This window comes from Hippocampus zosterae, chromosome 3, assembly GCF_025434085.1.
Source record: "Hippocampus zosterae strain Florida chromosome 3, ASM2543408v3, whole genome shotgun sequence".
Classification (NCBI taxonomy): domain Eukaryota; kingdom Metazoa; phylum Chordata; class Actinopteri; order Syngnathiformes; family Syngnathidae; genus Hippocampus; species Hippocampus zosterae.
This window is the reverse complement of record NC_067453.1, coordinates 21,935,487-21,963,283: the sequence shown is the minus strand read 5'-3', so window position 1 is coordinate 21,963,283 and position 27,797 is coordinate 21,935,487. Positions and strand designations below refer to the sequence as shown.

The window sequence follows — 27,797 nt, the reverse complement described above, 5'->3', positions numbered from 1 at the left end:
TTAGCGAGGCTAAGTGAAAATCTTAAGATTTTCAAGCGACCGCCAGGCTGCGCATGTCAAATCCCAAAATAAGAGCTGCAGTATTAGGAAGACAGATCAACTTCTGATAAACGACATACAATTGATCGTCCACATTCACTTTCGACTGCGGGATCAACAGGTGGCGCATTCGCTTTTTGTTAGAGAACACAAGCCTGACTCCGTATTGGCTCCACAGTGGAGCAGAGCAGTTGCTCATTTGCGTGAGATAGGACCATCCCCTCAAAACAGGCCGAATTCTGCATGCCGTGAAAACATGAGTGTAAGAGTAGAGAGAAGGCGGGGGAGCGACCGACCCTCAACGCAGGCTAATTTTCGCATACCTGGAAACTGTTTTAAATTGTTTAGCACAAAAATAAGGGGACAGTATGCAAGCACATCTCATTCCGTTTGTCTATGTACAGGTTAAAAATATTCAAAAATAAAGGAGTAGACTTTAGCACTTTCTCTGGGAAATCAAGTGCCATCCAAGCAGCGGTCGATAATGTGGAACAAGAAGCTCTGTAATCTATGAGTCCACCTGCCCTCAAGGTAAACATATTTGAGCCTGCTGTTCTTGCAGTGCATTGTGTGTCCATGCGTGTCACAGTAGGCCTCACATACACCGACTCACATTTCTTCGGACATATTTATTGTGTTCGTATATGAATTTACAAGCTAAAGTCACAACGAGTAACGGACACACTGCTTCAAAAAAAAAATAAAAAAAATAACACTAGCTTGAGTTTGAGACCAAAAAAAAGAAAGGCATTTTACAACACAGATTTTTTTTTTCTACCGCAAACACACGCACACACACCTTGGAATGAGCAACAGCCACTGAGATGCCCACAAAGCATGGTGCTGTTACACAGTCACATCGACAAAGCAACCTCCTGCACTGTTTGACATATTCAGTGGTTAAAAAGTTCCCTTTTCCTTCTCCCTGAATCCTGATTTCTTTGTGCACGTCACACGTGGAACAAGCAAAAGCGTCACATTCATCTTGGAAAAAAAAATACGACAAAACCAAACAAAACAAAACCAAAAAAAAAAATCTGACCCCTGCTTTGGATTTTAATGGCTGCCAAAATAGAAGCTGGAACTACTCAAAGGCTTTGGCAGAAAGCAAAGCGTATTCTAACGTGTGCACTGTAAATAACATAAGGACCATTCAACATTGTAATAAAGCCTTCACCAAAAGCGCTTGTGAATCAGATTCAGATCAACCCAAATTATTCTACTCGTCCATTTTCCATTACGCTTGTCTTTATATGGGAGCCTATCCCAGCATACACCCTGGCTTGGTCACCAGCCAATCTTAGAGGGGAATATAGACAAGCAACCAGTCGCACTTGGGGGCAATTTCATCTTCAATGAACCTAACGCGCATTTGCAAGCACGGGAGAACACGCAAACTCCAAACAGGGGGATCCTGAGCCGAGATTTGAACTCTGAACCCCAGAACTGTGTGGCAGGCATGCCACAAGTGGACTACCAGCAAATAAATCCACAGAGCCAATAAGTAACCAGGGTCACCACCAGCCCTGAAACAAGTGGAAAGACAAACAAACACCTTATCCTGAATAAACGCATTCTACTCTCTGGAGTGGTACAAACAAAGATCCCTGGCCATTGTGCGGGGAATTCTGCTTGGAACGAGCCATTTTTATTTTGTCATTGACATCGTATGAGTAACAACATGGCAATGGCGATGCAACAGATTAGATTTTCCAGCAGATTGCCTAATGTGCTACGTTATTAGCCCAATGACATGGAAGGCGACACATACACACACGCCCACACTGTCCTCTGGAATTGCTGCTGGAATTCCAAAACCTCATTATTGCCTCATTTCAACAGCTTACGCACATACAACGCACACAATCGGTTTCTCCATCTTTTGTTCCAAAAATAGATATGATTATATGTGTATGTTATACATTTAGATTATGTTTATTACCAAGAGTAGCCACAATCTAATACAGGTGCAAATATCACAATAGTTCACTGACAGCTTCTGAGGAGGAGTGGGAGGAGGTATGAATGGGAACATACCTGTGCGTCTTTTGGAGTTTTTTTTTTTTAATAATACAGTGTGTGTATGTATGTATGTGTGTGTGTGTGTGCGCGCGTGTGTTTTACACAAATGTGCTTTCTTTTTATATCGGGCATACCTCTGACGCAGACCTGCGTAACCTCTGCATCTCAGACAGCGTTCTCACACTCACGCATTTAAACTTGAGCAGTGACACGCATGATTTCTAATAGGCCCAGTTGGGCATGATGTTGAAAATATTTCTTACCGTATCTTTGATATGTACTTTAAGGTCCATGCGCATACACTCTTGTTCTCACGAGTAGCACATTACAGCACACTAGTAAACCAACTAGCACGCACTAATAGAACGATATTAGTCACTTTTTTTTCCCCTATGACCTTCAGCTTGATATCAAGGATGAGGAATAAATGCTTCTACAGCTTTCCATCCCCATGACATGTTGAATTTCAGAAATGAAAAATTTGTTTTGCTGGGAGACTCAAACCAGGCTCCGATTCATGGGCAAGATAAGCCCCCCTTGCCGACTTTTGTTTTTGTTTTGGGCAGCTCATTTAATGTGTTACCCCATTTGGCTGTTGGTCATGCTTCCCGAGCAATGAATTCAGACGTGCCACTGGGCTGGCAAACATGTCCGCTGAGAGAAATCATAGAAAGGTGTGGCTGTGCGTGGAAGGGTCATCGTTGAGAATGATGATGTGGTTAGGCCGGTCCGTTGGCGGGGGGCTGCTTCTCTCTGTAAAACAATATCAAAAAGGGACAGATTTGCAATTAGGTTGACTGTGACGGGAAGCAGAAGAACAGCATCGGGCTCGGAGGTGTGTGACAAAGAGGATGTTCAAGCGCAGGAGAACAATGGAGAGAATGGAAGCGGGCCACAATTGTTCGTGTTTCTCTCCTCTAAAAAGAAACATTCTGAGCATGCGTGACATTTCCTCATATCGTGGTGCTGGATGCTATTCCTTAATTAATTGGATGCCTCCTTTTTGCTTCCTCGGGACAGCTGACTGGAATTCCCTCCATTGTGTTGTGGAGCAGACGTTTTTAGTACAACCGAGCACCTGAAGAGTGGATCTGGCATCTGTAAAGCTGATGTTTATGGGAGAATTGAAAGAGTGCACTCTTGGCAGTTGAGTATATAAATGCCCCCCCCAGCCATTTTGAAAAAAAAAAAAACATACCTCTTTAAATGCCTGTTATTCTTGGCACTCTAGTAAACCAATACCTCCAGCCGGTATATGAGGAAATAGGGTGTTGAATATCTCATCCCTAATACTGTACATGCCTTGTTCTCTCTGGAGTTAAGTAAACAAACGGCCCGAGATCCAACTTGAGAACATTCCTCCATTACCGCGTGTTCAAAGTACACAGACACTACTTACTGTGTGACAGCATCAGGCTGCTGGGTGGGACTGGTCTTCGTTGGACTGGGACAGTCTCCGTGTTTCCTTCCAGATTCCGCATCCGGCTCATTTCCTTCCCCTTTGTCCTCTGCTGTCTTCTCTGCGTGACTTCAAAACAAAGCAAACCGTGTTCTTGCCAAGGAAGGAAAGAGAATGAAGTGCGGTCCCAAAGGAAAGAAAACAAACAGTGGTCGCAGGTCCTGGTTAAAGGCTCACGGCGGTTATCTGCTCTTGACGGTTTGCCGCCCCGCAGCCCAAACAAAGACCAATTTGTGCATGTTTGTCAAGGGGGTGGTATTTGTTAGTAAACTGCGTGGTAATGTGTTGACTTGCATTGAAAAACATTTTGTTCTAAGCATGGAGTGTGGGCAAAACTTCCCCACTTGCTCTGTGCACAGGGAAGACACCAGTTGGGTTTTTAATAGGAAACGATAGACTGGATATGTCATTCTTGCAAACATCTGCGCCACACATGACAGACACTCCTTTTGCTATTCGTGGATGTGCTAAAGCAGGGGTGCCCAAACTTTTTGGATCGAAGATCTACTTTTCGATCAACTAACCTCCCGGGATCTACCCTTACCGGCACGCGCATGCACACGCGCACACCCGCACACGCACACACACACACACACCCACGCGCACGCCAGGATGAGAAACGGCCTGAAATGGAGGCATATGACGCACTTTTGCAGCCTGTTAACTATCGTAGCTCACACGTACCGTTTTAAAGTGTTTCCCTGGGCCCTCCTAGATTCCTATTCTTTGCCCGTGCCCTCGGTGAATTGAACACGAAGCAAACTCTGAATGAGAATCATGACGATAAAAGATAGAGCGCAACAGCTCTGATCACAAGCTGCAATTGCAAACTGCTGAGCGCTAACAACATCTGGTGATGTAATCACGCGCCACTGTAAATTTAAGGTTTACCTGCTTTATTCAATTTTTATTGAAATATTTTTTAGTGAAAATGAGACTGATAAGATGATTAGTGTCCAGTGTATATTAACACAAAAAATATATTACTGAGATGTACAAAGACGCAAAAATGGTTGTTTGTTTTTTTTTCTTCTCGACACTGCTCGGATCTACTTGGGACCTGTCTTAGATCTACCGGTAGATCAGGATCTACCTAATGGGCACCCCTGTGCTAAAGCCTGACTGATGTTGAGAATAGGGATCAGCTAAGCTAATGTAAGGGTATGTAGTGGGTTAGTACAGTCCACTGATGAATTAGTCTTGATTGTCACATCCATCCTTGCTCAAGGCAACAAGCAAAACACGTGTGCCGTCTTTAGTTATGAACGGCATTTGCTTTGTCATACAAACCAGGCCAGGCTGATTCTTCGATGTTATCGATTAATTCCAGTTGAATTGTCAGTCGCTGGTGCTGAACATTGTCTCACCAAAACACAAGAGCTTAGCTGTCACATTATGGATGAACCGAGCCATGCAGTTTGGCAGATTTTGTATGAGAAGGAGTACAGAGCATCGGCCTACTGAGAACACGTCCCGTACCTGCTGAAGACGGCGCGCTCGTTTTTGGCGTCCACGGTGAGCCGGATGGTCTCCTTGCCATCAGCCGTGTTGATGGTCTCTGTGTGGGTGGACGCGCCTCCCGTCTTACTCTCATCTTCATCAGTGTCGGAGCTGCTGGAGGAGGAGCTGTCCGAAGCCACAAGGGGGGCTTTCCTCACCCCGCATATGCTCCACACGCAGGCTGGAGGGAAAAGATTAGATAGTCCAATTTATTGAACCTGGATGGATTCACTTCACTTTTAAACTTTTTTATTTTTGTGATGGAAAAACAGGCAGCCACATCTTACGATTCTGGCTTGGTTTGGTGCTAAGGTCCGAGTCCACAGGCGAGCTGCATCGGGGGCCTGTTTCAGAACTGGGCATATATAAATATCACGTCAAAAACTCCAGGGAATGCGAGCACAACAGACACACTGCAACCATTTTGAGAAGTCGGGTAAAAGTCTGGGAGGTCACATTCCTCGCATTCCCAGCTCTAAATTTAATTTCCGACATGGTCCAAACATTCAGCGGGTGACACCTTAGACTAGCAAGGGGAATAGCAAAAGGAGTGTCTGTGGCCTCCAGTGATCCCCCAATTATTGTGGGGTTCCAGACACACCCATGAAACTTTGCAATAGGGACCACATAAAACACAAACTTATTTGAATACTCCTTCCGCACACTTAACATTAATATGTTAACACTCTTCAATATGAAAACACATTTTTCAAACACAACAAAATGTACTGCAAACATACAATGTATATACTATATGTATGAAAAAATATTGTGTGTATTGTAGTATCTATATGGTACATGCGTGTACCGGTACTTTTAAGGGTTGGGGGAGGAGGTAGGTGGGGTAGCGTGTGATGTCAGCAAGTCAAAGTGTGTGTATCTGGCCTTGGCTGTGGGTGACAGCAACCTATGAGCAAGTGTGTTGCAAGAGGCTCTCCTTTCCCATAAGCGAGGGCATTATAGTAAGTGGTATACTGTACAACCAATACTGATTGCTTAAATTAAAAAAACAAAACAAAACATTATTAATGTTTAAAAACAATGCAATATAGCGAAGGAACACTATCTTATTGTTACATTGGGACCATGTACACCCCACTTAGCCGTTAATTAATTTACAGGGACTCTTCTGGATGAGATGCCTGTAGTTCTGTCCTGGGGTATAAATTCACTGAGCATGTTTCGTGGTTTCTCTTTTGGAATGTCGCCCTGGCCTTGGTCTGCCACTCATAAATGCCACTAACTGCACGTTGCTATAGTTTGACACTGAATTTAGGGGTTTGCTTCTTTTCAAGTTGTGCGGTCAATGAGCGGAAACAAAACTCCCATGGTGGTTAGAGACATTCACTGTCACAATAGTATTGCTGACTATGGGCGGGCATTTTGCAGGCTCACCAACAGAAAGGCTGGAAATCTGTAAACTTGGCCCAGCCCTTGTCGTCTGTCTCGGTGGCGGCGGGCTGGGGACTGTCCCAGGCTGCAAAGCCGACGCCTGCCGCGGGAGCCTTTGAGTTGACCTCCCCAAAGTCTGCAATCCAGCCGGAGTCTGGGGAACAAAGTACACGAGGCACTTACTCAAAACCTGTCATTCCCTCAGAGCGACCGAAACAATGGTATGATGATCACATGCTATCTCTCACTCTTTGTGGCCTCTGACAGGCTGGAGAAAGGGTCGATGTCACCTTTCAGCTCCTCTCCTTCATCAGAGTCTGAGCTTGCCACTTTGTCAGAAGTGGCCGACCCATCACACGCCTTGCTCGAGGCTTGGCCTTGGGCTACCTGCGACCCACCGAACCTTGACGGAGTAGATCAAATCAGCATTGATATATCATGACAAAAACGGGGTCCGCAAACGGTTGCAAACCTGTTCCTGGACTTGGTTTGTGTTGCATAGATGAATTCTTTGTCCTCCCAGATGTCCTCTTCGTCATCATCAAAGGCTTGAATTCTCTCCTTGGCGCAAGCGTCAAACGAAGCTGCATTGGGCTGCAAAGTACAGGTGTCACTGTCAGAGGTTCAAGTTGGTAGAAGGAAAATAGGATTGTATTTACATTGCAGGTCCATCTGACCTATTCCTATTTATATACAGGAGTACCTTACCTACAAAGTTGATTTTTTTTCCCCCTTGACCAAGCTCGTAACTAAATTTACTTTGAGGGTAGTTTATCAAATCAATTTTCTCTATTGAAATAAACTAAAATGTCATTTATCCGTTGCACATGCCAAAAACAAAAAGAAATGTTTGTGTTGTAAAAAAGAACAACAACACCGTAATGCATAAAAACAGACTAAACTATAATAATAATAATAATCGGCGTGATTCTTAAACTCACACTGTCCTGGCCCACATCAATGTTGATATTGATCTCTGCAATTCGATTAAATGTTGCCCTACAATGAGAAAAGGATTCGCTGAGTAAGCATAGTGAGGTAGGGGCCAAGTAGCAAATGCACACCCACTGTAGTACACACACCCAATGCCGTCGTCGTGATCGGCGAACTCATCATCGTTGAAACCAAACTGATCCACAAAGTTTGCCGTCATCTGTTGAATTTGGTAGTCCGAAAAAGCCTGAAGCATACATACGAATACAGTTTGCTTAGAAAGCATCCTAGCAGACACTCGTTACATTTCACGTCCGGTTTAAAACCTGCTGGAGCGTCAGTTCTTTTGGGAAGGGGCTCTCCACGTCATCTTCCGAGGAAGGCCGTGGATTACCGCTGCCGACCTAAAACACACAAACAGAACAATGAGAGTTTATACGATCAAAACATAGGTTATGTATTGCATGTACAGTATGTACCAGATCTATGGTGTTTCTCTTGTTAGTCCATGAAAGTGTCTGGTTCACAAAAGTCTCCCAGCGCCCTCTGCAGTCAACTGGTAGCTCTACACAACAAAACCAACAAACAGCATTATACAGAGCCAGGCAGGCCGCGGAGGGGGCAAAAATTACTTTTAAGATGCACAGTGCTAATTTGTGCCCACAAGTGTAATGTGTGAAGGAAATAATAATGTTGATGCTAATCATTTGTGGACATTTGGGTTAGCAAATCAGGGGCATCTTTTCTATAGAGCAGTGGTCACCAACATGGTGCCCGCGGGCACCAGGTAGCCCGTGAAGACCACTTGAGTAGCCCGCCAGTGCCTGGACATTGTGATTTGCTAGTAGAAATTATGATTTAAAAATGCAAACATTGGCAGTACTGTGAGACATTTCGAAACACGATCAAAGTCTGACAATTTAAATCATCAAGTATTAAAAATAACACATCCTCATATTATTGAAGGTATTTTGGACAAATATGTTATTTCAGACGTGTATCAATTTGGTAGCCCTTCACACAATTGGTACACATGAAGTTGCTCTCACCCTCAAAAATGTTGGTGACACCTGCTATAGAGGGTCAGGCAGAGAGCATCACGATTCGCTTTTCTGGCGAAGTTGTGCTCCAATTTGCTTTGCCGTATGTCCAAATTGTTCATGAATATGTTATTAAATCCACAAATTCACGTGAATGTTATACCTATTTCATAGCATTGAATGTGTATATTGTGGCCATGAACTAGCATAGGCGCACGCAATATAAGTGATAGTCAAGTAGTGATGGAGTGAATGTAAATGAATTATTGCCGAACACATACCGCTGATGAGATTACTAATCTGGGTGTGAACCGGGCCTTTCTCCAGATTGTGGACAATTGTGTTGGCAATCCTGGTCAGGTGCCCCATGTAGCCTCTCCTCATTCCACCTTCTGACCTAAAAGCAATTTCCGCCCTCAGATCATCCCATACAGTAGTAAACAGCCCGATAACCGCTATTAGTCTTACTGGGTTTTATCATTCTCTTCCCAGGCCAGTAGAATTCTCTGAATGAGGCGGCAATGCTGAAACAACTTTAAAAAAACAAATTGGGTGATCAATTATGAAGACAACAGCACAGAGTTTCCATCAGCATGTTAAAGTTACCTACATGAGTCACCAATAAATTATGTGCAGTATTGTCTTGGGTGTCTACGACCTCCGTCAAAACCTGTTCCTGGGACGTGTCCTGAGGAGGCTTGACGTTGTCTTGGGAAAGGGGCCCTGGTTGAAGTCTCATTTCGTGAGCACAGGGCCTCAGGATGGCTGCCACGCAGAGCTCCACTTGGAGGTGCAGGAAGTTGTTCCACGTGTACTTGAAGAACGAGTTCTGAAAGTACGATGGGGTCCTTTTGGAAGAACAGCATACATTGAAAAGTGCGGGGTTGGCCTCACCAAAAGCAGGTCCATTGTATTGAGTCGGCAGAGTTCCTGCGCTATGACCGCATGGCTGGCGGAGCTGGTGTAGAGCAGGGAGGCCACTAGTCTGGCTACGTGTAGCCGCGTGTTCCCCAAAGGTTCCTCCAGCACACCCAAAGTGGTCCGCATAGGATTTCGCTAGATGAGGTAAAGAGACCAAAGTGACTGTGCTGCTCTCATGACGCCCTCCAAACCTGTTTGAGTCTTATTTACATACTTTGGGAGGCTCGAGAAGTAGCTGGTGGAAATGAAGCAAGTGTGGCTCAATGGCCAAAAGGATGCTGCTGTTAATGTTGTAACTTCTCTCAAACCCCTGAGTGTCCATTACACCATCCACGCTGCCCATACCCCCCCCAAAAAAACACATACACAAATTGACAGGAGCTTTAAATGGAGAGCTTGGGCGATTTCACAGCAACAGAAAGACACAAAGGTTAATAAAAGCAAGAAAAGTTGGCAACCCACACAGGCCTCCTGATTTCCAGCAGAGTGAGCAGAACCTGAATCCCATTGACGATGCAGCTCTCAGTCCTGTCTCCGGAGAACATGTTCCGTAGCAGCTGCTCCACACACTCCTGCCTGAAGAATAGAGACCTCCATCAACTTTGGGTGCATCCCGTCCAAAGAGCGCGATTAAGAGCATGTGTGTCGGTGTGTCGTACGATTCCAGCACGGTCAGCAACGGGTCAGGCTGGGACATCTCCTGAAGCTGATTGGCCTGGTCTCTGCTTAAACGTATGATGTCGCACAAGGTCTGAGACGCGTTGGACTGCCTCTTGACAGAAATAACACACACCGACGTGGACTTTCAGTATTGTGAATAGCAAAGCTATAGAGTGCTGATAAAGTATTTAAGTGGTACCTTGACATACAAGTGTAACTGAATGATTTTGTATTTTTATGTTTGACTGTTTGTCTCACTCACTTAATGACTGACAGTGCATTGCCGACTGTGGCTCTCCTTTCCCACATGCAAGGATATCACATTAATTGGCTACATTTTTTTATTTTCACAAGTCATTCAAAATGCAACATATCCGAAGTTTGCTCGTAACATAATTAAAACTTGAATTGACCAAGGCGTGGCTCGAAAAACTTGCATGTTGGGGCACTTGGAAGTCAAGGTACCAATGTATTCAATTCAAACAGGGGTTCCTATAGAGTCGCTGCAAAATGACAAGAATGTGCATGTACCTCTTCATCCATCTCAGGATGAATGATTTCGACCAGTCTCTGGGCCAGCTTTTCTTCATTTAGCCACTGTAAACAATGAACAGAGAATAATATTAGAGCGGAAAATGTGAGTGTGTTCAAAATTGTGTAAACTATGCATTTATTTGTCTCCTACAGCGAGGGTCTCTAGTCGAAGAGGGGGCGGCTCCACACAGCTGATAAGCCGAAGCAGGATATCCATCATGGCTGACGTGTCGATGTGCTTTAGAACCAAGGAGAGAAATCCCTCCTTCCGCCGCAGGAAACTAATCACCTGATCACAACAGAACAGAGACACCAATGTCACAAAGTTGTGCAAGTGCAAAACACACGATAAACTGCACGACCGGTACAGTGGACAATGACTGACATCGAAATTTGCGAGTGTTACTTTTTTTCATTGACTAAAATTATGACTACAACTAAAAAAAATTTTTTTTAAATCAAAAACTGAGTAGAACATCACCACCGCCAATTGCATTTAGTCGGCTCTCAGTTAAAATGTTGAAAAGGTCATTTAAACCAGTACGAGTAGAATACATGAAGGTTTCATGATGGCAATTGAACATAGAACATGAATTTATATCATTTGAATCATGAACAAATCTGAGGTAGCAGGCTCCACTGCACGGAACAGCAGCTTAGTCAATCTCTGAATACATAGAAAGCTGGGACAATTAGGTCCTGTGAACCTTGGACGAATGGGAATGAATCATGTTTCATCTCTCATAGGTAATGCATGACTTGGTGGGTGCTACCTGCTCAGTTTTTCGCGCGATGAGATTCCCAATGGTCTTGCTGAAGAAGGACGACAGTAATGGGTTCAAAGGGGAGGGTTGCTCCAGGAAGGCATAAAGGATTTCCAGGAGAGGCTCCTCATTCCCCAGTTTGTCGTTGATCACGCCCACATCACTTGTCAACAACTCACATGCGATATTTGAATACCTGTGAATGAACAACACACACCTGGCTTGTAACATGGAAAGCGGAAACATGATTTGACTGAGTTGGCCAGAATTTGCCTATGTAACCACTACACTACTGAGAATGACACTGTGTTGCAACAGCAATGTATTAAGCTAAAAGGGGAGATATTATTCAAATTATTTGTTTACTTGTACTGTATACGAATAGTGGGGTCTCCAGAGAGCCCATCCACCAATCAGGTTTAAAATGACCAAAGCTCCAAAATCTGTCGTGAGATGCCGATATGTGAAAATAGGTCTTTGTGAGTGAGCTGTTCTACACTTCTGTCTCGCTGTTACATTATTATTTTCTTAATAATGCTCTCAGAGTTTCTCCGCACATGACTTGACAGCTAGACTGCTCAAGGTTCCAGAGCAGCTTTCAAACGACATCAAAACACTATCATGTAAAGACCATTAGGTACACAGAGCTGCACTGTTAACATATTAGCATTAGCTACCACTGACAACTACAGCGTTTTTGGCCACATGCGGGGGGTTGCAGTACCTCAGTTGCTGGCAACATATTCAAAGCTCGCCCACGACTTAGATTGTTCTCACAACAATGACCAAGTAAACTGGCAACTCCTAAATTGGGGCACTCTTAAGTCAAGCTACTGTATTTTACTTCCATGGTACATACTTGAATCGCTTGGTCTCCTCTATCCCAGCAGGAGGCTCTGTAGTAATCTTGCGAACTAGTTCCTGCATGCACTGGTCCTGGCATAGGAACAGGAGGAGTCTAACAGAAGTTACAAAGAAAAGTGAGTTGATTCAGCGGGATGCCAACAATGGAGCCAACCGAGATGTTACAATAATGACCTTCGGTTCTGAGCCTTGCACTCCTGCAACACGTCGTCCTCATCCATGAGCTCAGCAAGCGTGACATCCTCCTTGTCCAGTAACGCCTCCAGGTGAGAAGCTGTGTGTAGGTCAAATTTCCAAAACATGGCTGATGTCCGCAGCGATGTGTGCTCTTAGCTGTATGAAGAGAATTTGGCATTTTGATTGGTGCTATAAAAACAACTCTGCATACTTGTGGAAACTAATGATTGACTAACATTGATTGACCTTACAGCTGATTCACTTTAAAAAATAATGTAATTTATTTATTTTTCTCCTCAATAATGTGATTTAATATGGTGGGCTATCTTAAACGTGAGGATTGCATTTTAATTTCTAGAGGTGTAAATTAGGGTCATGGAAAATAACTATTTTTGTCTAATAATAACAGATGCTATTGACATTCTTGATCATTACATCGTCTTCACAGGCTAGTTATTTCTATCTTCTCTGCTTCTTACACTCAAGTCTCTTTGCGGACCTGATGGACCGACTTTATCAGTTGCCTGTTGATTCAATATTGCTGCCGTCAAGGATTCTAAGTATAAAAAAAATGTAAAGGTTGGTACGAGCTATGGCGTGATTTTTCTCCTGTAAAATATGTGTCTAGCTCCACCAATGTAAAGTCATCAGGAGAGACAGTAGTTTCAGAGGGTTAAGTATGGACTGTTTCGTGATACAATGCTTGAGCAAAATATAAAAATGTTATACAGTTCTTAATTGTAAAAAAAAAATGTTGGCAAGTCGCTAGACCCAACTTGTTGAAAAATATCGTCACTCATCATGTAACGCACCCATAACACCCATGACAGCAATTTTTTAAATTGCCATTGATTTAATACACTGCGCGTTGTTTGTTTTTCTTTCGTTGACAACACATTTCCCAGAGAGTTTCCAACTTTCCACTAGCGACCGACGTGTTCACCTCATACCGTGACAGTCAAGGAAAGATAAACGTTTTACATATTATATCCCGAAGCTATTCAAGAAGCGTTGCTGTATGTGACGAGTTAGCTAGCTGACCTGCTCAGTCAGCCTCCCCGGGCTCTGCGTCACCAATTTCCACTTGACTTTCTTTAAAAATAGATATATGTGGATGTTTTTTATATGGCAAACGAGGCTTACCTTTCAGTCGGCATTGTCCTCGGTCATCATGTAAGATTCGGCTGTGAGGTCACCCGCAGCGGCCCATAGCGGGGCTCTTCTATTCCAATTGTGGCGTATGTTAGCTTCACGCTTGCAGTGTCCTCCCGTCACCATCCATTCGCCGTGTGCGCGCTGGTCTTGCAGACGCTGTGGACCACACCGACAAAGGCCGAAATTAACTTCAACGGGCGGGCGACGACGACCGGTGGTGTCACCGATCAAAATGGCGGAGAAGATAAAACGTAGTCCATAAATTCGGCTGTCCGTCAAGCGGTGCAACCGTCAGCCTGGTGACATTTTGACGACGTGCAGGGGACGCTGTCAGCAGTTAGAGTTAAGCAAGAAGATGTAAAATAACAACAACTACGATGTCGCGTGATAATTCACCTCAACACAAGGAAAATTACAAATAGGTTCGGACCGAAATATTTCACAATGCCAAACCATGATTATTCCACTTGGTTTCTATAGATACTGTGGTGATGACTTTAGGGAGTGTCATTCAATTTTCACAATTTCAGCCGAAGAGTTTAGGGGCACGTGCAAAATAAAAGCTGAGCTCCAAGGACCAGTTTCACTTCAAGCAAGGGTGTCAAAATCATTTTTGTCGTGGGCCACATTATATTCGGCGTTTCCCTTGACAGGCCGTTATGACTGTCAAGCCATATAAAGAACTCAAGAATAAGGGTTTATTCAATTATAGTTTAAGTGACAGTGATGATGGGGTTGGTAATGATGCTTACGTGCTCACAATACATTGTATTACATATGAGAATTTAAAAGTTTGCAACATTTTAGCAAGCCCCCCGGGCACTTGAGTTTGACATCTATCTATCTATCTATCTATCTATCTATCTATCTATCTATCTATCTATCTATCTATCTATCTATCTATCTATCTATCTATCTATCTATCTATCTATCTATCTATCTATCTATCTATCTATCTATCTATCTATCTATCTATCTATCTATCTATCTATCTATCTATCTATTTGTTTGTCTGTCTGTCTATCTATGTATCTATCTTTTATATTCGTTTTATAAATTGAACTACTGTATACAGTAGTAGTTATGTTGGGCGTACGTCTTTAGGGGCGTGGTCAAGTGGATGACATCGGGTTGACAAGGCAATTTACATTAATTAAAGACTCCAATTTGCTCAAGGGTATCAATCTAGGCGTGGGTGGTAGTTTATTTTTATGTGCCCTGCAATTGGGTGGCCCATGGGTGCCCTCCGTTTATTGCTAGAAAGTTACTTTTTTGAAGACTAAATTGGCCATAGGTTTGAATGTTAGTGTGTTTGTTGTCATGTGTTGTCCAGCAAGCACCGACTGCTTCGGTATTATCTCAATCATTAAATAAATAAAGGGAGATTTGACCAATACACATGCGGGTTGAGAAAATAATTAACAATTATAAATATCAAATATATTGCTGCAGGTCTTAAGTGGGGCAACACAAATTTCTGACGAGGCTACAGCATCCCCAACCCTTTGTAAGGTAGGCCTACGCCAGGTTCTTCCCACATTCCAAAACATGCATGTTAGGTTAATTAAAATTCTCTAAATTGCACCAAGGGGTAAATGTGAGCGGAAAGCTTGTGTGACTTTATATGTGAACATTTTGCCTTGCGATGTTGGGGATCGGCAGAGGCTCGCCTGTCAGTCGAATAAGATTAAGAATAAGCGCTATAGAAAATGGAAATCGTCAAAAGTGGGGGGAAAAAGAAAACCAGAGATCAGGTTGTCGTTATCTAGAGTTGTTTATTTTTAAATATTTACCTCTTCTACAAATGAACAGGCCAATGTGCCCGTTTTCAAAAGCAAAAGTGGCCTTGCCCACCCGTGGTGTATATTGGTCTTCATACAAACACAATTGGTCTCTGCATTCGAGCGTCACAAAGAGCGTCATGGTACGTAAGGCTAATAATAAAACCTGATAATGGCCCCGTGTGAAGTTCTAGAAGTCCCCTCTCCGCCCGCCCCCTAGAAATGCGACTGCTCTGGTTTGGGGGCGACTACGTCAGACGGGGGACTTTGTGTGCGAATCTGGCAACCCTGGACGATCCCAGCCGGCTTAGCTTGTTTTCTTCCTCACTCATTTGAACGTCCGTAGGAGGTAGCCGGCTCCCAAGCATCATGTCGAAAGTCGCGGACACGAAGCTCTACGACATTCTCGGCGTCTCACCGTCGGCCTCCGAAAATGAACTGAAAAAGGTGAGGACGTTGCCAAGTGACAATTGTGATCTAGCGATGTGGGGACACCTGTAAAATGGGCCTAGACTAGAAGCTGCTTACCCAACATGAGCTCGGTGGCTAACTCCCTAAATGGCTTGTCGACGAGAAAAACTGAAGCAAACGGCACGGCTTCACCTACGGTGACGGTGGGGTACATTCCTGCTTGGTATGTAGGGAATATGTCACATTTAGACACTGAAAAAAAATTTGTCTGCCGAACGTTAAAAGGAAACTCAAGTGACTACGAGTGTCGTAGCTCACCGGATATTAGACGATACGTTTCAGGAAATAGTCGCCGCCATGTAGCCTTGTAAACTAAGTCTAAATTGAATATAGTAATACAACGAGCATTGCTTTGTGCCCCCACATTTTGTGTCGATCGCGTTCCCTTGCTTCGTGCGGGGAAATTTCCGATTTATCTTAAATAATCCCAATGTGAATGTATGGTAACGATTATTGTTTAATAATCTTTTAAGTCGATGCCCTAATGTCATGTATCTCACATCTATTAGTATTGTCATAGAAAATTGAATAATTCAGTTTTTTTTTCTTTAAAGAAAAGAAAGTTAATTTAAAATTAAGCCGGTCATAACGCCTGATGTTCTAATCGTGAAATTGTAGATTCTTAACTGCCATGAATCAGTTGATTTATTTCACAATATCAAAAAATATATTATTCTGTTTTGATGTCGTGCTATCAGAAGAGTAGTTTATTGAACTAGTTGAGCACATGAGATGAAATTTCAAGATGGCTGCAGGTGTCAAAGGCAGCAATGCTCCTGCTGGTGCCCTGATGTTTTTGACAGCATCCCATGACTTGATATCTTCAACCTTTTAGAAACAGCTGGTACCTGACTGAGATCAGTGCTCTGGTTAGTTCTTTCTTGTAGGCTATTAGCAACTTCTGTGCCGACCTTGTTTTACAGGCCTACCGCAAATTGGCTAAAGAGTACCATCCCGACAAGAACCCGGATGCTGGAGACAAGGTATGAAACACTTTGATGGGTTACATATGAATCCAATTTGAAATAAGAGAACTGCAAAATTTATGTTTTAAGACGTGTAGGCACTTAACTGTCTGGACAATGTTGTATGTAAAATTTTAAAATTCAAAACTGCCATCAAAGTGATGGAAAAAAGGTCACTATGTTGTATAATTACAACAACAAAAATGCTTGCTTACCCCCAGGGCTCATGTATAGGGAACTGTAGCAAATACTGTACTGTATGGACATTCATTATGGTTTACACATTCTTAACTCATAGAAGTGTAAATACGCATTGTATGTTGTATAGTAAAACGTTGTTGGCTCATTTTACGGTGTACATTCTGCTGTAAATGTATTCATTGTGCAGTGGTACAGTCGCCTGACTTGTGTGCTGGCAGCGTGGGATCGGAAACATGTAAAGATTAAAAAGTATTGGGCCTAAAATTGAACATCGGAAATCCCACATTTTATTTCATGGACTCTGAAGGAACAAGTATACATACTATATGAACTTTAAGAAACAGCTGTCTGCGATAGGAATAAAACCAACATAATATTTGTGTTGGTCGCTTTTTTTTTTTGTACTAAAAAGTGGGAGTTCAATAACATAACAGAGACTTAATATACCCAATGGAAGAAACAGCAATGCAAAAATGTATTTGTCTTTTGGTAGCACATTACATATTCTTTTGTCCTGTTTGACATTCAAAATAATAGGCTTTGTTTTGTTTTTAAACTAAAGGATTAAAGTTTCATATTAGGTTTTTGTGTGTCGCTAAAGCTCTGACATGGCACCTAACAACGAAAATTGTGTGTGTGTTTCATTATGTCACCCAGTTTAAAGAAATCAGTTTTGCATATGAAGTTCTGACAACCCCGGAGAAGAAAGAGCTTTACGACCGCTATGGAGAACAAGGGCTACGAGAGGGCGGAGGTGGCGGGCCTGGCATGGACGATATCTTCTCTCACATTTTCGGTGGAGGACTTTTCGGGTTCATGGGGGGACAGGGCAGAGGACGCAACGGAGGACGGAGGCGAGGCGAAGACATGGTGCACCCTCTGAAGTAATTGAGACCTTTAAAAAGGGATATGTTTATGAAAAAATGACTTTTTAATTGCTTGTATATAAAATAGTTGGGTCTCTGCAGTGCCAGTGCACACATCAAGTATGAAATTACACAATGACATAAATTTTATGTGAGGTGTCTTATTTCCTAAAATATGTTTTAGAAAGCCATGAATTTTTGGGATGTGGGCGAACTGCGTGTCTAATTTACACAATTCCAACACCTCCATACCCCATCCATGCACCCGCAGTTTCTCTACCCATGACTTGGAAGCTAGTCTAAGATCTGCCATTTTCCCAAATGTGAGTGACATTGTATTGCATACTAATGAATGTTTTTTTTTTCTCCCCCGCCATAGAGTTTCACTTGAAGACCTCTACAATGGTAAAACTACCAAACTCCAGCTGAGCAAGAATGTCCTTTGTGGTACCTGCAATGGGTGAGTCTTTTTTGAGTGTTTTGTACTGTTACAGGAAGACAAAGGACAGTGCTGACATTCTGTCACTTGCTATCCAGTCAAGGGGGCAAGGCGGGCGCAGTGCAAAAGTGTGTGCCATGCAGAGGACTGGGTATGAGGGTGGTGATTAGACAACTGGCCCCTGGTATGGTCCAACAGGTGCAGTCAGTCTGTACAGACTGCAAAGGAGAGGGTAATGTGACTGCAAGCAATTCACACACTTTCATGTGAGGGTTCAAGAACTAATCATCCCAAATATTGGTCCGCCTGTTGTGTTTGTGCAGGCGAGGTCATCAGCGAGAAAGATCGCTGTAAAAAGTGCGAAGGTCATAAGGTGAGTAAGGAAACAAAGCTGCTAGAGGTGCATGTGGACAAAGGCATGAGACATGGACAGAAGATCACCTTCACTGGGGAAGCTGACCAAGCGCCGGGTGTGGAACCTGGGGACATTGTCCTGGTCCTACAGGAGAAAGAACATGACGTAGGAAAAGATTAACACTTATGTGATACATTTATGAGGTCATCATTTGAGTCGAGGCTCACATTTGATTTATTTTATTCTCCATCTCAGGAATTCCGCCGGGAAGGCAATGACCTTCGCATGGTGCAGCGCATTGGCCTGATCGAGGCTCTGTGTGGCTTTCAAATGACTCTCTCGCATCTGGATGGCCGGCAGCTGCTTGTCAAGTACCCACCCGGAAAGGTCATAGAGCCAGGTACGCTTACCTAATTACCAGTGCTCCGCAACCTGAGAGTGCCTCAACTTCAAAGTTCAGAGCTACTCCCTGATTGATTGATTTTTTTTGATCAATATTTTGGGGTCCGCGGATTAACATTGGTTCCGGACAAGTGACACATACTTGAATGTTCACAACATATGTCGACAACAGATGGAATAGTTTTGTGTTTGCTCATATGTTGTACACACCTGTGTGTGTATATGTGTTTATAAATTATCTTTATTTGTGTTCTTCTGCACTTCTCTGTTCCTAGTGAGACTCTTGGCTCAACAAGTACTGCAATAGATGGCCCCCTCAGCGAGAGTGTTCAAAGTATATACTGTACATGCAGTTTTAAATTGTGACAAATAGTGATTATAACTTTCATTCATCCATTTTCTAATACGCTAATCTTTGCGAGGGTCGCAGGCGTACTGTAGCGTTTCTCAGCCGTCTTCAGGCAGTAGGTGGGGTACACCCTGAGCTGGTTCGCAGTCAATCGCAGGGCACACATAGCCAGACAACCATTCATGCTCACAATCATACCAATTTATTGTGGTCCATTTGCCTGACATGCATGTTTTTGGAATCTGTGAGGAAATCGGAGTACCCGGAGAAAACCCACACAGGTACGGGGAGAACATGCAAACTCCACACAGGACGGCCGGGGTCTGGAATCGCATTCCCAACATTTCTCTTTGAGTTTTACAACTTAAAATTAAATTGTTGCTAAATGGCAAAACTTTGAGAATAGGCGATGTCCCCTTAAAAGGTTCATACTTACCTGTATTTATAGTTTAAAATATAATACCCCTTAAAATAAATGCCTTTTGGGGCTATTTGATGATTTTCTATTTTTGTGTTCAAATATTTCTGCAGTGTGTTTATGGGGCGCCTGAAACTATATTTTGAAATGTTTTATGTGGTCTCTATATTGTGGATTTCCACCAATTGGTGGGTGTGGAACACAGTAAAATGGCCTTTTTGCGCGTGTGGTGTGTGTTGTGTGCTAGTACACTAACAGTCTTGTTTTGCTGTCTCTTCAGGCTGCATTCGCGTGGTTAAGGGAGAGGGAATGCCACAGTACAGAAACCCCTTTGAGAAAGGAGACCTCTACATCAAGTTTGACGTGCAGTTCCCCGAGAACAACTGGATTAGCACCGAAAAGCTGAACGTGAGTCACATTAGTCAGACCCGTTGTAAAAGCACCAAAGCTGATAACGATCACTCATCACTCTTCAGGAGCTGGAGTGCCTGCTTCCGAGCCGCGCCGAGGACCCCCTCATTTCCGCCGACGCCGAGGAAGTGGAACTGACGGATTTCGATAGGAGTCAGGGGTCGGGCGGGGGCGCCAGGAGAGAAGCCTACAATGACAGCTCCGATGAGGAGGGCGGCCATCACGGCCCGGGGGTGCAGTGCGCACACCAATAGAGAAGACGTTGATGCGTTTTTACATGCATCATTCCTCCAGCTCCACTGTTACATCATTATTCAAGACTTGACACACACATGCACATTTCTCTCCTGTCACGGAGACACACCCAACACACACACTTCGCACCCTCCTCAGTTCTGTGGTGCCCATAAGAGATGCTGGAGTTGGGGTATCTTTTTGTGTTTAATGGACAGTAGTGCTCATCAAAGCCTCAGGCCAAAACTTGACACAGACCTCAGTTTGGGCTGTTTACTCTGACAAACAGCGGTCAGTCTAGCGTTTAAAAAAAAAAAAAAGTGAATAATGTTGACTGGTGTACATGGTTTAGTATAATCTTTCTCGCACACAAAGCATGCTGCTTACTTGCTGATGACGTACAACCTGAGTCCACACACACACACCGCTGACGTTAAGCCTGAAGATTCCACACAGCCTCAGCCACGATTTTCCAAAATGGTCCCAAGTGCTGTCACCTTGCTCAAAAATAACAAAAGTCTTGATTTGTAGTACCTACCTTTTTGAAGTTTTGTTTCAGTGTCTCTTGAGACCACTCAACCTAATCTGTGAACTGTGTGTGTGTGGGTGTGTAATGCAGTGGCCCGCCAAGTCGGAGCTGCTTTGGAATGTTCCGGCTTTTTCGGGTGATCGCTACCGCTGCCTTGTTAAAGCTGCATAATGTGAACGGATGCTGTCAAACTGTTGAATGTTTGCCAAGAAATCTCCCACACACAAGTCGACAGCTCCCGACTCATTTCACAAGGGCAAAAGACCGTACATATCCGAATTATTTGAGGAAAAAAAACTTGCGTTACTACAAGATTTACTCACCAAACCTTATCGCCAGCCTTTTTATTATGTTAGCGCCCTCTATCATACCAATCTTTCAGCGGCCAACTGTTTATGCGGTAAAGACTTTATGGCGCTTCTGTGTGTACATCTGGTCGCAGACTACGGGAAGTTGTCATTGGTTAAGTGGTATTACTGTTCATGCTCATGTTTGTCCAGGTAATTAAAATGTATAATAAACAATCTGCAAGTCCACCCGTTGTTTACGTACGAAGAGTTTAATTTTCAAATGAGGGAAGTATACAGTGCCGCACGTTCTGCTTCTCGCCTCTCATTCTAAGCCGTCTTGCTCCAACCTGTCTTCAATTCCTCTGCTTTGGAGATGCACTGGAGCCAGAAGTTCCTTGAAGCCTGCGGTGTTCCTTCAGAAAGACAAAAAATGTGGACGTTTAGAAAACGTTAGATATTTTGCTTCCAGGGGAAATTTAATGTTGAAAAATTCCCTGTAACCCATCACAAAGAGGACTTGAGATACCAACTGTAATTGAAGCGGTTCCATTCATGGTTTGAATGGCCAATTTTGTCATCCAGCTTGCGAGGGAACAACAAATTATGCATAACCCAAACTGTGTGATTTGTACTGTACATACCTTTTTCTTCTGGACTGCATGATAAAAGAGCGTTCCCTTTTGAGCTGCTCCAGTTGTTCTCTGACCAGCGTCTTCTTTCCTCATGAACAGCGAATGCATTGATTTGCCATGTTTTGTAATGAGTAATTGCAAATAGCAAACATCTTTACTTGTGGTATGTCTTTACTGAGGTGCCTCATCCTCTCTCTGTGCTTAGGCCCGAAAAAATCCTCATCCGCCTTCCTGCTCTGGATGATGGACAAACGTTCTTGGACCTAAAGCAAGAAAGGTCCGCATCATCATCATCATCATTCTTAATCATCCGATTGACATCTCTCTCACCCTCAGCTGCTGCCTGTCTCTGTCCCTCTGCTGCTTTCTCTCCATTCGGCGGTGCACGTCCACCAGCTTCCGCATGGTCTTCTCTCTCTCCACCGCAGACATCGGTTCTCGCGGTTGGCCGCCCTCCCTCGATGCCGATCTCTCGCTGAGGCTACAGTGGCCCTTCAGTGGACCAAACGGGAGGAAAAGTTATGAACGTGAAATCATTTAAAGATAAAGTTGATTGGTGTCTTTATCCAAGTTGTACAGTGATGTGAAATTATTAATTCTAAAATGATTTGCAAATCACAGACTCTAACCTTGACTTGACCTTAAGGTGGTGTCATAATCCCCAAATTAACCGTAACTGAAAGTCTAACTATTTAACCTCCCAGACACATTGCTTCAAAGTAGCAATGTTCCTTTAAGAGAACCAACGACTAAAAATGCTATTCATCATCTTAGTGTGCCTTTGGCTGGATGACTGTAATGCTCCGTGAAGCCAGCCAGTGCTGAATACTCTCCTTAACATTTTTCAGTTGGTTCTGCTCACCTATTGACCGGACCCCCCCACCCCCCACCCCTTTACTGGCTGTATATGCATGATTGGAGTGCCATTTTCAGATTCTGTCATTTTCCAATCTCTCAAATGGGCTCGCACCACCTCACCTATCTGAGCAACTGCTTCCCCACCTTCCCGCCTGGTGCCTCAACTCGGCTGACCAGCTCCTCCTGGGGTTACTAAAGTCTAAGCGGATGGAAGTCCAATGGGGATATTGCTGGTCTCAAACTATATAATGACCTCCCGGTACACATTAGACAAGCCACCCCCCAACCCCCCGCTCAATGTCCACTTTTAAAACCTGCCTCAAATCTATTTTTATTCCTCGGCTTTCAGCACGTGAGACATACTGTAGCCTGTGCGGTGGGCTCAGAAGCTCGAAGCTCCTTCACCATGTCGCTGTCCTCGTCAGTTGTCTTCCCATCCCGCGAGTCAGCCAAGGTCTGCCTTCCACACACAAGCTTCGTGTGCAGGTCGTTTTCTTTGTCGGATTCATCCGATTTGAGCTATAGTGAATCAAAAAATGGACCCGAATGACAAGCGACAGTATTTCATGGCGTATGTGTGACATGATTTAGATGAGTACCTCCACTGGGCCACGGTGTTGCTCTGCAAGTTGTGCTTGGCTTATCACTCCTTCTCGGCTTTCTGCGGCCGCGTGTTCGGGTGTGCCGCCTTCACCGCAGGGCTGCACTTGGACATCAACAGCGTGTGCTGCCTCCCCGTTGTGACCTGTGTTGCCCTTAAGCCGTGTGCTCCAAGCCAGTGTGATTAGCGAGCCCTGATCCTCACAGTTCTTCGTCTCGTTGTCTTGTTCCTCAACTTTACCGGATGAATCTGGAACACAAAAAAATCTCCAAATAGGGCAGACCTCCCAGGGTCACGCCACATTCTGGAAGGAGTAAATGTATATCACTCACAGGACACTTTATTAGCTGCACCTCAATCAAAATATCTGTCTTTGCAATCCGAACTGCAAAGTACAATGAACAAACCCAACACTGACTGGAAACGGAACTTTAGGCCTAACCCGAATTTGGAATTGCATCAATTGCAGTTTCCGTTGTTTGGGGTGGTACCTGCGCAGACACCGTGTTTATCAGGTACGTCCTCAGATTCGACTCCATCATGTCGCGTGCTGATCGTATCAGCTGCTGTCTGAGATTCAAGCCTCCCGGTGGTGATGTTCTGGGCCTCCGCAGCTCCACGAGACTGATGCGGGACTTGCCCCTGGTTGCTCAGATTGGCGTGTGAAGTAGATGAAGAGGCATCTGGATTGAAGAGTTGGAGCAGGTTGGCGCGCAGGTGTTGTGCGTGGACTTCGGACTGGTACTCCTGTCTCAGCTTTTGGAGATGCTCATTCTTAAACCAAGTCAAATTCTGGCGTCACTTTCTTGTCACTGGGTTTGATGACATCATCGCTCACATTACCCCATCCAAAAGTCCCCGAAGGAATGTAGATGTATCCCTCTCCTGGATCTCCAGGAGGTCAACCAAGAGGACCAAGGCGGCTCGTTCTAGCTGGTCTTCGGTCCACTCCGTAGGGGGGCTGCTGATATCACAGTCGGGTTGATTCTCACCCCTGGAGCAAATTTGTTGCAGCCTTTTTATGCAACCTATTAGGCAAAGAAAACTTTAAATTTTCCAGGCGTGAGGTCTGCAAACCAGTTTAAAGTAATAATATGAAAACGATACTTGTTTTAAGAGAATCGGAGGGTCTTTGCACATCCTCCAAAGTGACTCCATGCAACAGGCGGACCAGCTGCTTCCTCTCCTGCTGCTGAGTCAGCACCAATAACGGCAGTAATGACTGCAGTTGGAGTTAAAGGATTCTATTTAGCATGTAACGCAAATGCTCAACCCTAACCCACCCCCCAGAAAACCCAACCCTAACTTGATACCCCAGGTCGAACATTGGGCAGCACCTGCTGTGATAATCCTAAATCATCGTCATCTTTCATGTGCCCAAATATGTCGTCATCACCGCGCAGTAATGCGGCGGCCCGCTCTTCTCTGCACGGACTGTGAACTTGTGGCCTGCAAAGAAAACGGAATCATCTTGTGTCATGTTGTTGATATTGCAATTGTTGCACCTCACCATTTGTGCCAGGATTGTCTGATGGCCAAATATGCGTCGTAGGCCGTTTTTTCTCTTTGAGCTCCAAGTGTTGCTGTGCGAATGTACAAACACAACAGTCTCAAGCTCTCCTCATCCAGCCTACAAAGGCACAAGAAGCAAGACTGAATCGTTGAAAAAATGTCGAAAAGGTTGAGGTGTTATTTGTACCTCTCCACTAAGGCTGTTAGTTCTTCCCTCTCTTGTCGTCGACACGCGTTTAATTTATACAAGAGAGAAACTGCAGTGAAGCTGGACTCTGGACAAACTCTGGAGGACAAAAGTGTTTACTGGTTTCAATTACATTCCAACGTTGGTTGATAATAACGAAAAAAGTCGTAATTCTTGGAGGAACAAATGCCGACAATTGTATACAGGCCTGGCCCACAAATAGTCGAAAAAATTCATACAGTTGATGCACCTCAAAATTCTTGAAAAACACGGATAAACTGCAAATCAATTCCATTAAAAAAAAGCGTGTTGGATTCAATCACCTCACCCACAAATATAATTTTAAAATGAAAAAAAAATCTCAGGGTGTCTGTTTTACAGATTTAGTAACACTGATGAGTGTGGGGGGAAAAATACAAGATTAAAAATCTCATTTCAGAATATAAACTGGTCATTTCATGAGAAACGTGTCATGGTGCAATCAATGAAAGTTATAGGACATTATAGTGAGGAAATATTTGTAATAAGATTTTATTTTTTCAATTTGTGTTATTGGACCAAAAAAAAAGTTGTAATGTTATGAGATAACATCCATCCATCCATCCATTTTCCGAACCGCTTGATCCTCACTAGGGTTGCGGGGGGTGCTGGAGCCTATCCCAGCCGTCTTCGGGCAGTAGGCGGGGGACACCCTGAATTGGTTGTTATGAGATAACAGATTAATGAAATTACGAATGTTGTGAAACTAAAGTCGCAATGTTTTGATTTTTTTGTAGTTGAAGTTGTAATTGTGAAATGTAAAACCGCAGGATAATTTGTTTCAAATCCCTACTTTTAGGATAACAAAATCTGTTATTAAAAAAAAAAAAAAGACAATTAATTCTAGAGTCGTACGTCAGATTTGCGATGCCATTCCAGTTGTATTGCAATTCTTATTTTGCTACGAAAAAAGGAAACCTGTATATCGTGAACGCTCCCGGCAGCTCGGCCAAAGCGACCATGTCGTCAGACGCCAAAGCTTCCTGTGCGAGCTCTTCAAGCCAAAGCTCTTCCTGGTGATGTCGCCATGGCGACAGAGCCTCCCACGCATGGATGCCTGTGTCATCACCGCCGTCACCCAAAAAAAAGTGGAGTTCCAAATTGTGAGGATGGGGAAAAAACAAAAATCAATGGCTTGTTGTCCTTACTGTGGTGCTTCTGCAGCATGTCATCATAAAGCAAACGGGTCACCGCGTCGTATTTGACTTCGTTGAAGCGGAGCACGTCTGAACAGGACACCCAGCCCCAAAATTCACCTCTGACCCCTGGCGTTAGAACTGGCCAGGGGCAGGCCAGTATGCTTTGCACACCTTCTGTCACCACTCTGAACTCACACACACACACACACACACACACACACACACACACACACACACACACACACATGCATCCACACAAATGCATTAATGTTAAGTGGTCTTGTTAAGGACCACTTGTCCTCACAAGGGTCGCAGGGGGTGCTGGAGCCTATCCCAGCCGTCTTCGGGCAAAAGGCGAGGAACATCCTGAACTGGTTGGCAGCCAATCGCAGGGCACACATAGACGAACAAACATTCGTGCTCACATGGGGTAAAATACATTGGGGGAGAGGATTACATTTTCACCGTTTTGTTTGTTGATCGTAAATGTGTTGACTTTATTGCTGTAGTTTGTGCGGCACTCTACTGTGTGCTGTTGCTAATATTTTGATTCTCTTACCTGGCCCAGCTCTGTCGAGCTGCCTTGTGGAGCCGCCACACTCCTGTCATGTCTTCTTTCGCTCGTGTCTGTGTCGAAGAGCAACATACGTGAATGTGGATGATACATAATACACCACATTGCTCAATAAACATGATTCATATTCTAGAGAGTAGCATACCTGTGTGGTTCGGTGTGGGCACTTGAGCACAGGGGCATCAGCGACGGCTGAAGTCTCGCATAAATGCAGCTCCTCCAGATGGCCTGCATTGAGCAGCTGCACTTCCCAGTATAACTGAACACATTCATAAATTCCCCATCAAGATTATTGCTTGGGCGCTTTTTTATTTTATTTTATTTTTTGGGGTGCTTCAAGCCAAACTTTGAGTTGAGCAACCTTCACATATGCCGTCCGCTCAAAACGGTCAAACACACAAATACAAAATGAGAACATTGGTAAGCCACATCTGTATGCTTGTTGAAAGAACGAATTAACCACGAAGTCAAGATAGCGTTGCGTTTACCTTTTCCTTTTTCTCCTTCATTCGCTTTATTTCGATGAGAACATCCAAAATACGCTCACCAACGCACGACCCCTCACTGTCATTTTCTGAAAGCTAATAAGATCAAAGTTTGTTAATGTTACTCATTAAGCCAAATGTTTTAATTTTTCCTTTCATTTCTAAATGCAATGTAGCGTATTGGTTCTCACCTTTTTCACGGCCGTGCGCACGTCATCCTCGGTGCAGGCGTCACGAAACACTTTGCGGTAGAGGCGACTCGCATCCTCGCAGGAGAATTTGTCTCCTTCGCTCACGCCCGCCGACTGATGCACAGCAGCCATGCACGCTCTAAACGGCAAGATGGGACCTCGTGAAATGAGTCCAAATAAAAGCCTTTCTTACCTGCTGCATGATGCACCACCTGCAGGCCTATGAATTATACAAGCTGTTGCTATGGTTACCAGCGTCACCAAGAGGACAAGGAGGATCAAGTGACAAGAGTATTCAAAAGTGGACCCTTTTCTTTTCTTCACAATTCTACAGGCAAGAACCGTCATGACAACTTGAAGTCATTTTAGGGATTAAAAAAAATTACATGTACAAAAGTATTGACAGTT

The 27,797-nt window shown here is 44.0% G+C and overlaps 3 protein-coding genes across 4 annotated transcripts; 1 reads left to right on the top strand and 2 right to left on the bottom strand.

The window, feature by feature from the left end:
* Positions 1–648: 648 nt before the first annotated feature.
* On the bottom strand, positions 649–13,967 carry ppp6r2b (protein phosphatase 6, regulatory subunit 2b). The gene is made up of 24 exons (XM_052062335.1): positions 13,449–13,967; positions 12,303–12,461; positions 12,124–12,222; positions 11,274–11,460; positions 10,652–10,789; positions 10,498–10,563; positions 9,966–10,078; positions 9,769–9,882; positions 9,521–9,641; positions 9,280–9,441; positions 8,996–9,214; positions 8,854–8,918; positions 8,667–8,782; positions 7,825–7,910; positions 7,672–7,749; positions 7,495–7,592; positions 7,354–7,411; positions 6,885–7,006; positions 6,661–6,815; positions 6,416–6,566; positions 5,308–5,375; positions 5,000–5,201; positions 3,461–3,589; positions 649–2,814 (listed from the first exon to the last, which is right to left on the bottom strand). The coding sequence occupies exons 2-24, from the start codon at positions 12,428–12,430 to the stop codon at positions 2,781–2,783; spliced, it is 2,709 nt and encodes a 902-aa protein (XP_051918295.1). The 5' UTR covers positions 12,431–12,461; positions 13,449–13,967; the 3' UTR covers positions 649–2,780.
* Positions 13,968–15,421: 1,454 nt separating this feature from the next.
* dnaja2b (DnaJ heat shock protein family (Hsp40) member A2b) lies at positions 15,422–21,417 on the top strand. Its single transcript, XM_052062372.1, has 9 exons — positions 15,422–15,688; positions 16,636–16,695; positions 17,536–17,762; positions 18,124–18,204; positions 18,282–18,415; positions 18,507–18,703; positions 18,794–18,938; positions 19,988–20,115; positions 20,184–21,417. The coding sequence occupies exons 1-9, from the start codon at positions 15,611–15,613 to the stop codon at positions 20,370–20,372; spliced, it is 1,239 nt and encodes a 412-aa protein (XP_051918332.1). The 5' UTR covers positions 15,422–15,610; the 3' UTR covers positions 20,373–21,417.
* A 4-nt stretch (positions 21,418–21,421) lies between these two features.
* Positions 21,422–27,599, bottom strand: LOC127598474 (uncharacterized). Of its 2 annotated transcripts, none has more exons than XM_052062370.1 (17): positions 27,390–27,599; positions 27,202–27,294; positions 26,859–26,972; positions 26,699–26,766; positions 26,149–26,324; positions 25,919–26,057; positions 24,962–25,060; positions 24,773–24,892; positions 24,576–24,711; positions 24,370–24,484; positions 24,106–24,290; positions 23,754–24,036; positions 23,261–23,566; positions 23,025–23,180; positions 22,134–22,295; positions 21,813–22,066; positions 21,422–21,584 (listed from the first exon to the last, which is right to left on the bottom strand). In XM_052062370.1, the coding sequence occupies exons 1-13, from the start codon at positions 27,519–27,521 to the stop codon at positions 23,499–23,501; spliced, it is 1,728 nt and encodes a 575-aa protein (XP_051918330.1). In that variant the 5' UTR covers positions 27,522–27,599; the 3' UTR covers positions 21,422–21,584; positions 21,813–22,066; positions 22,134–22,295; positions 23,025–23,180; positions 23,261–23,498. The 2 variants fall into 2 exon arrangements, with proteins under 2 accessions (XP_051918330.1, XP_051918331.1); XM_052062371.1 differs by having other exon boundaries at positions 24,600–24,711; positions 27,390–27,598.
* Positions 27,600–27,797: the final 198 nt, after the last annotated feature.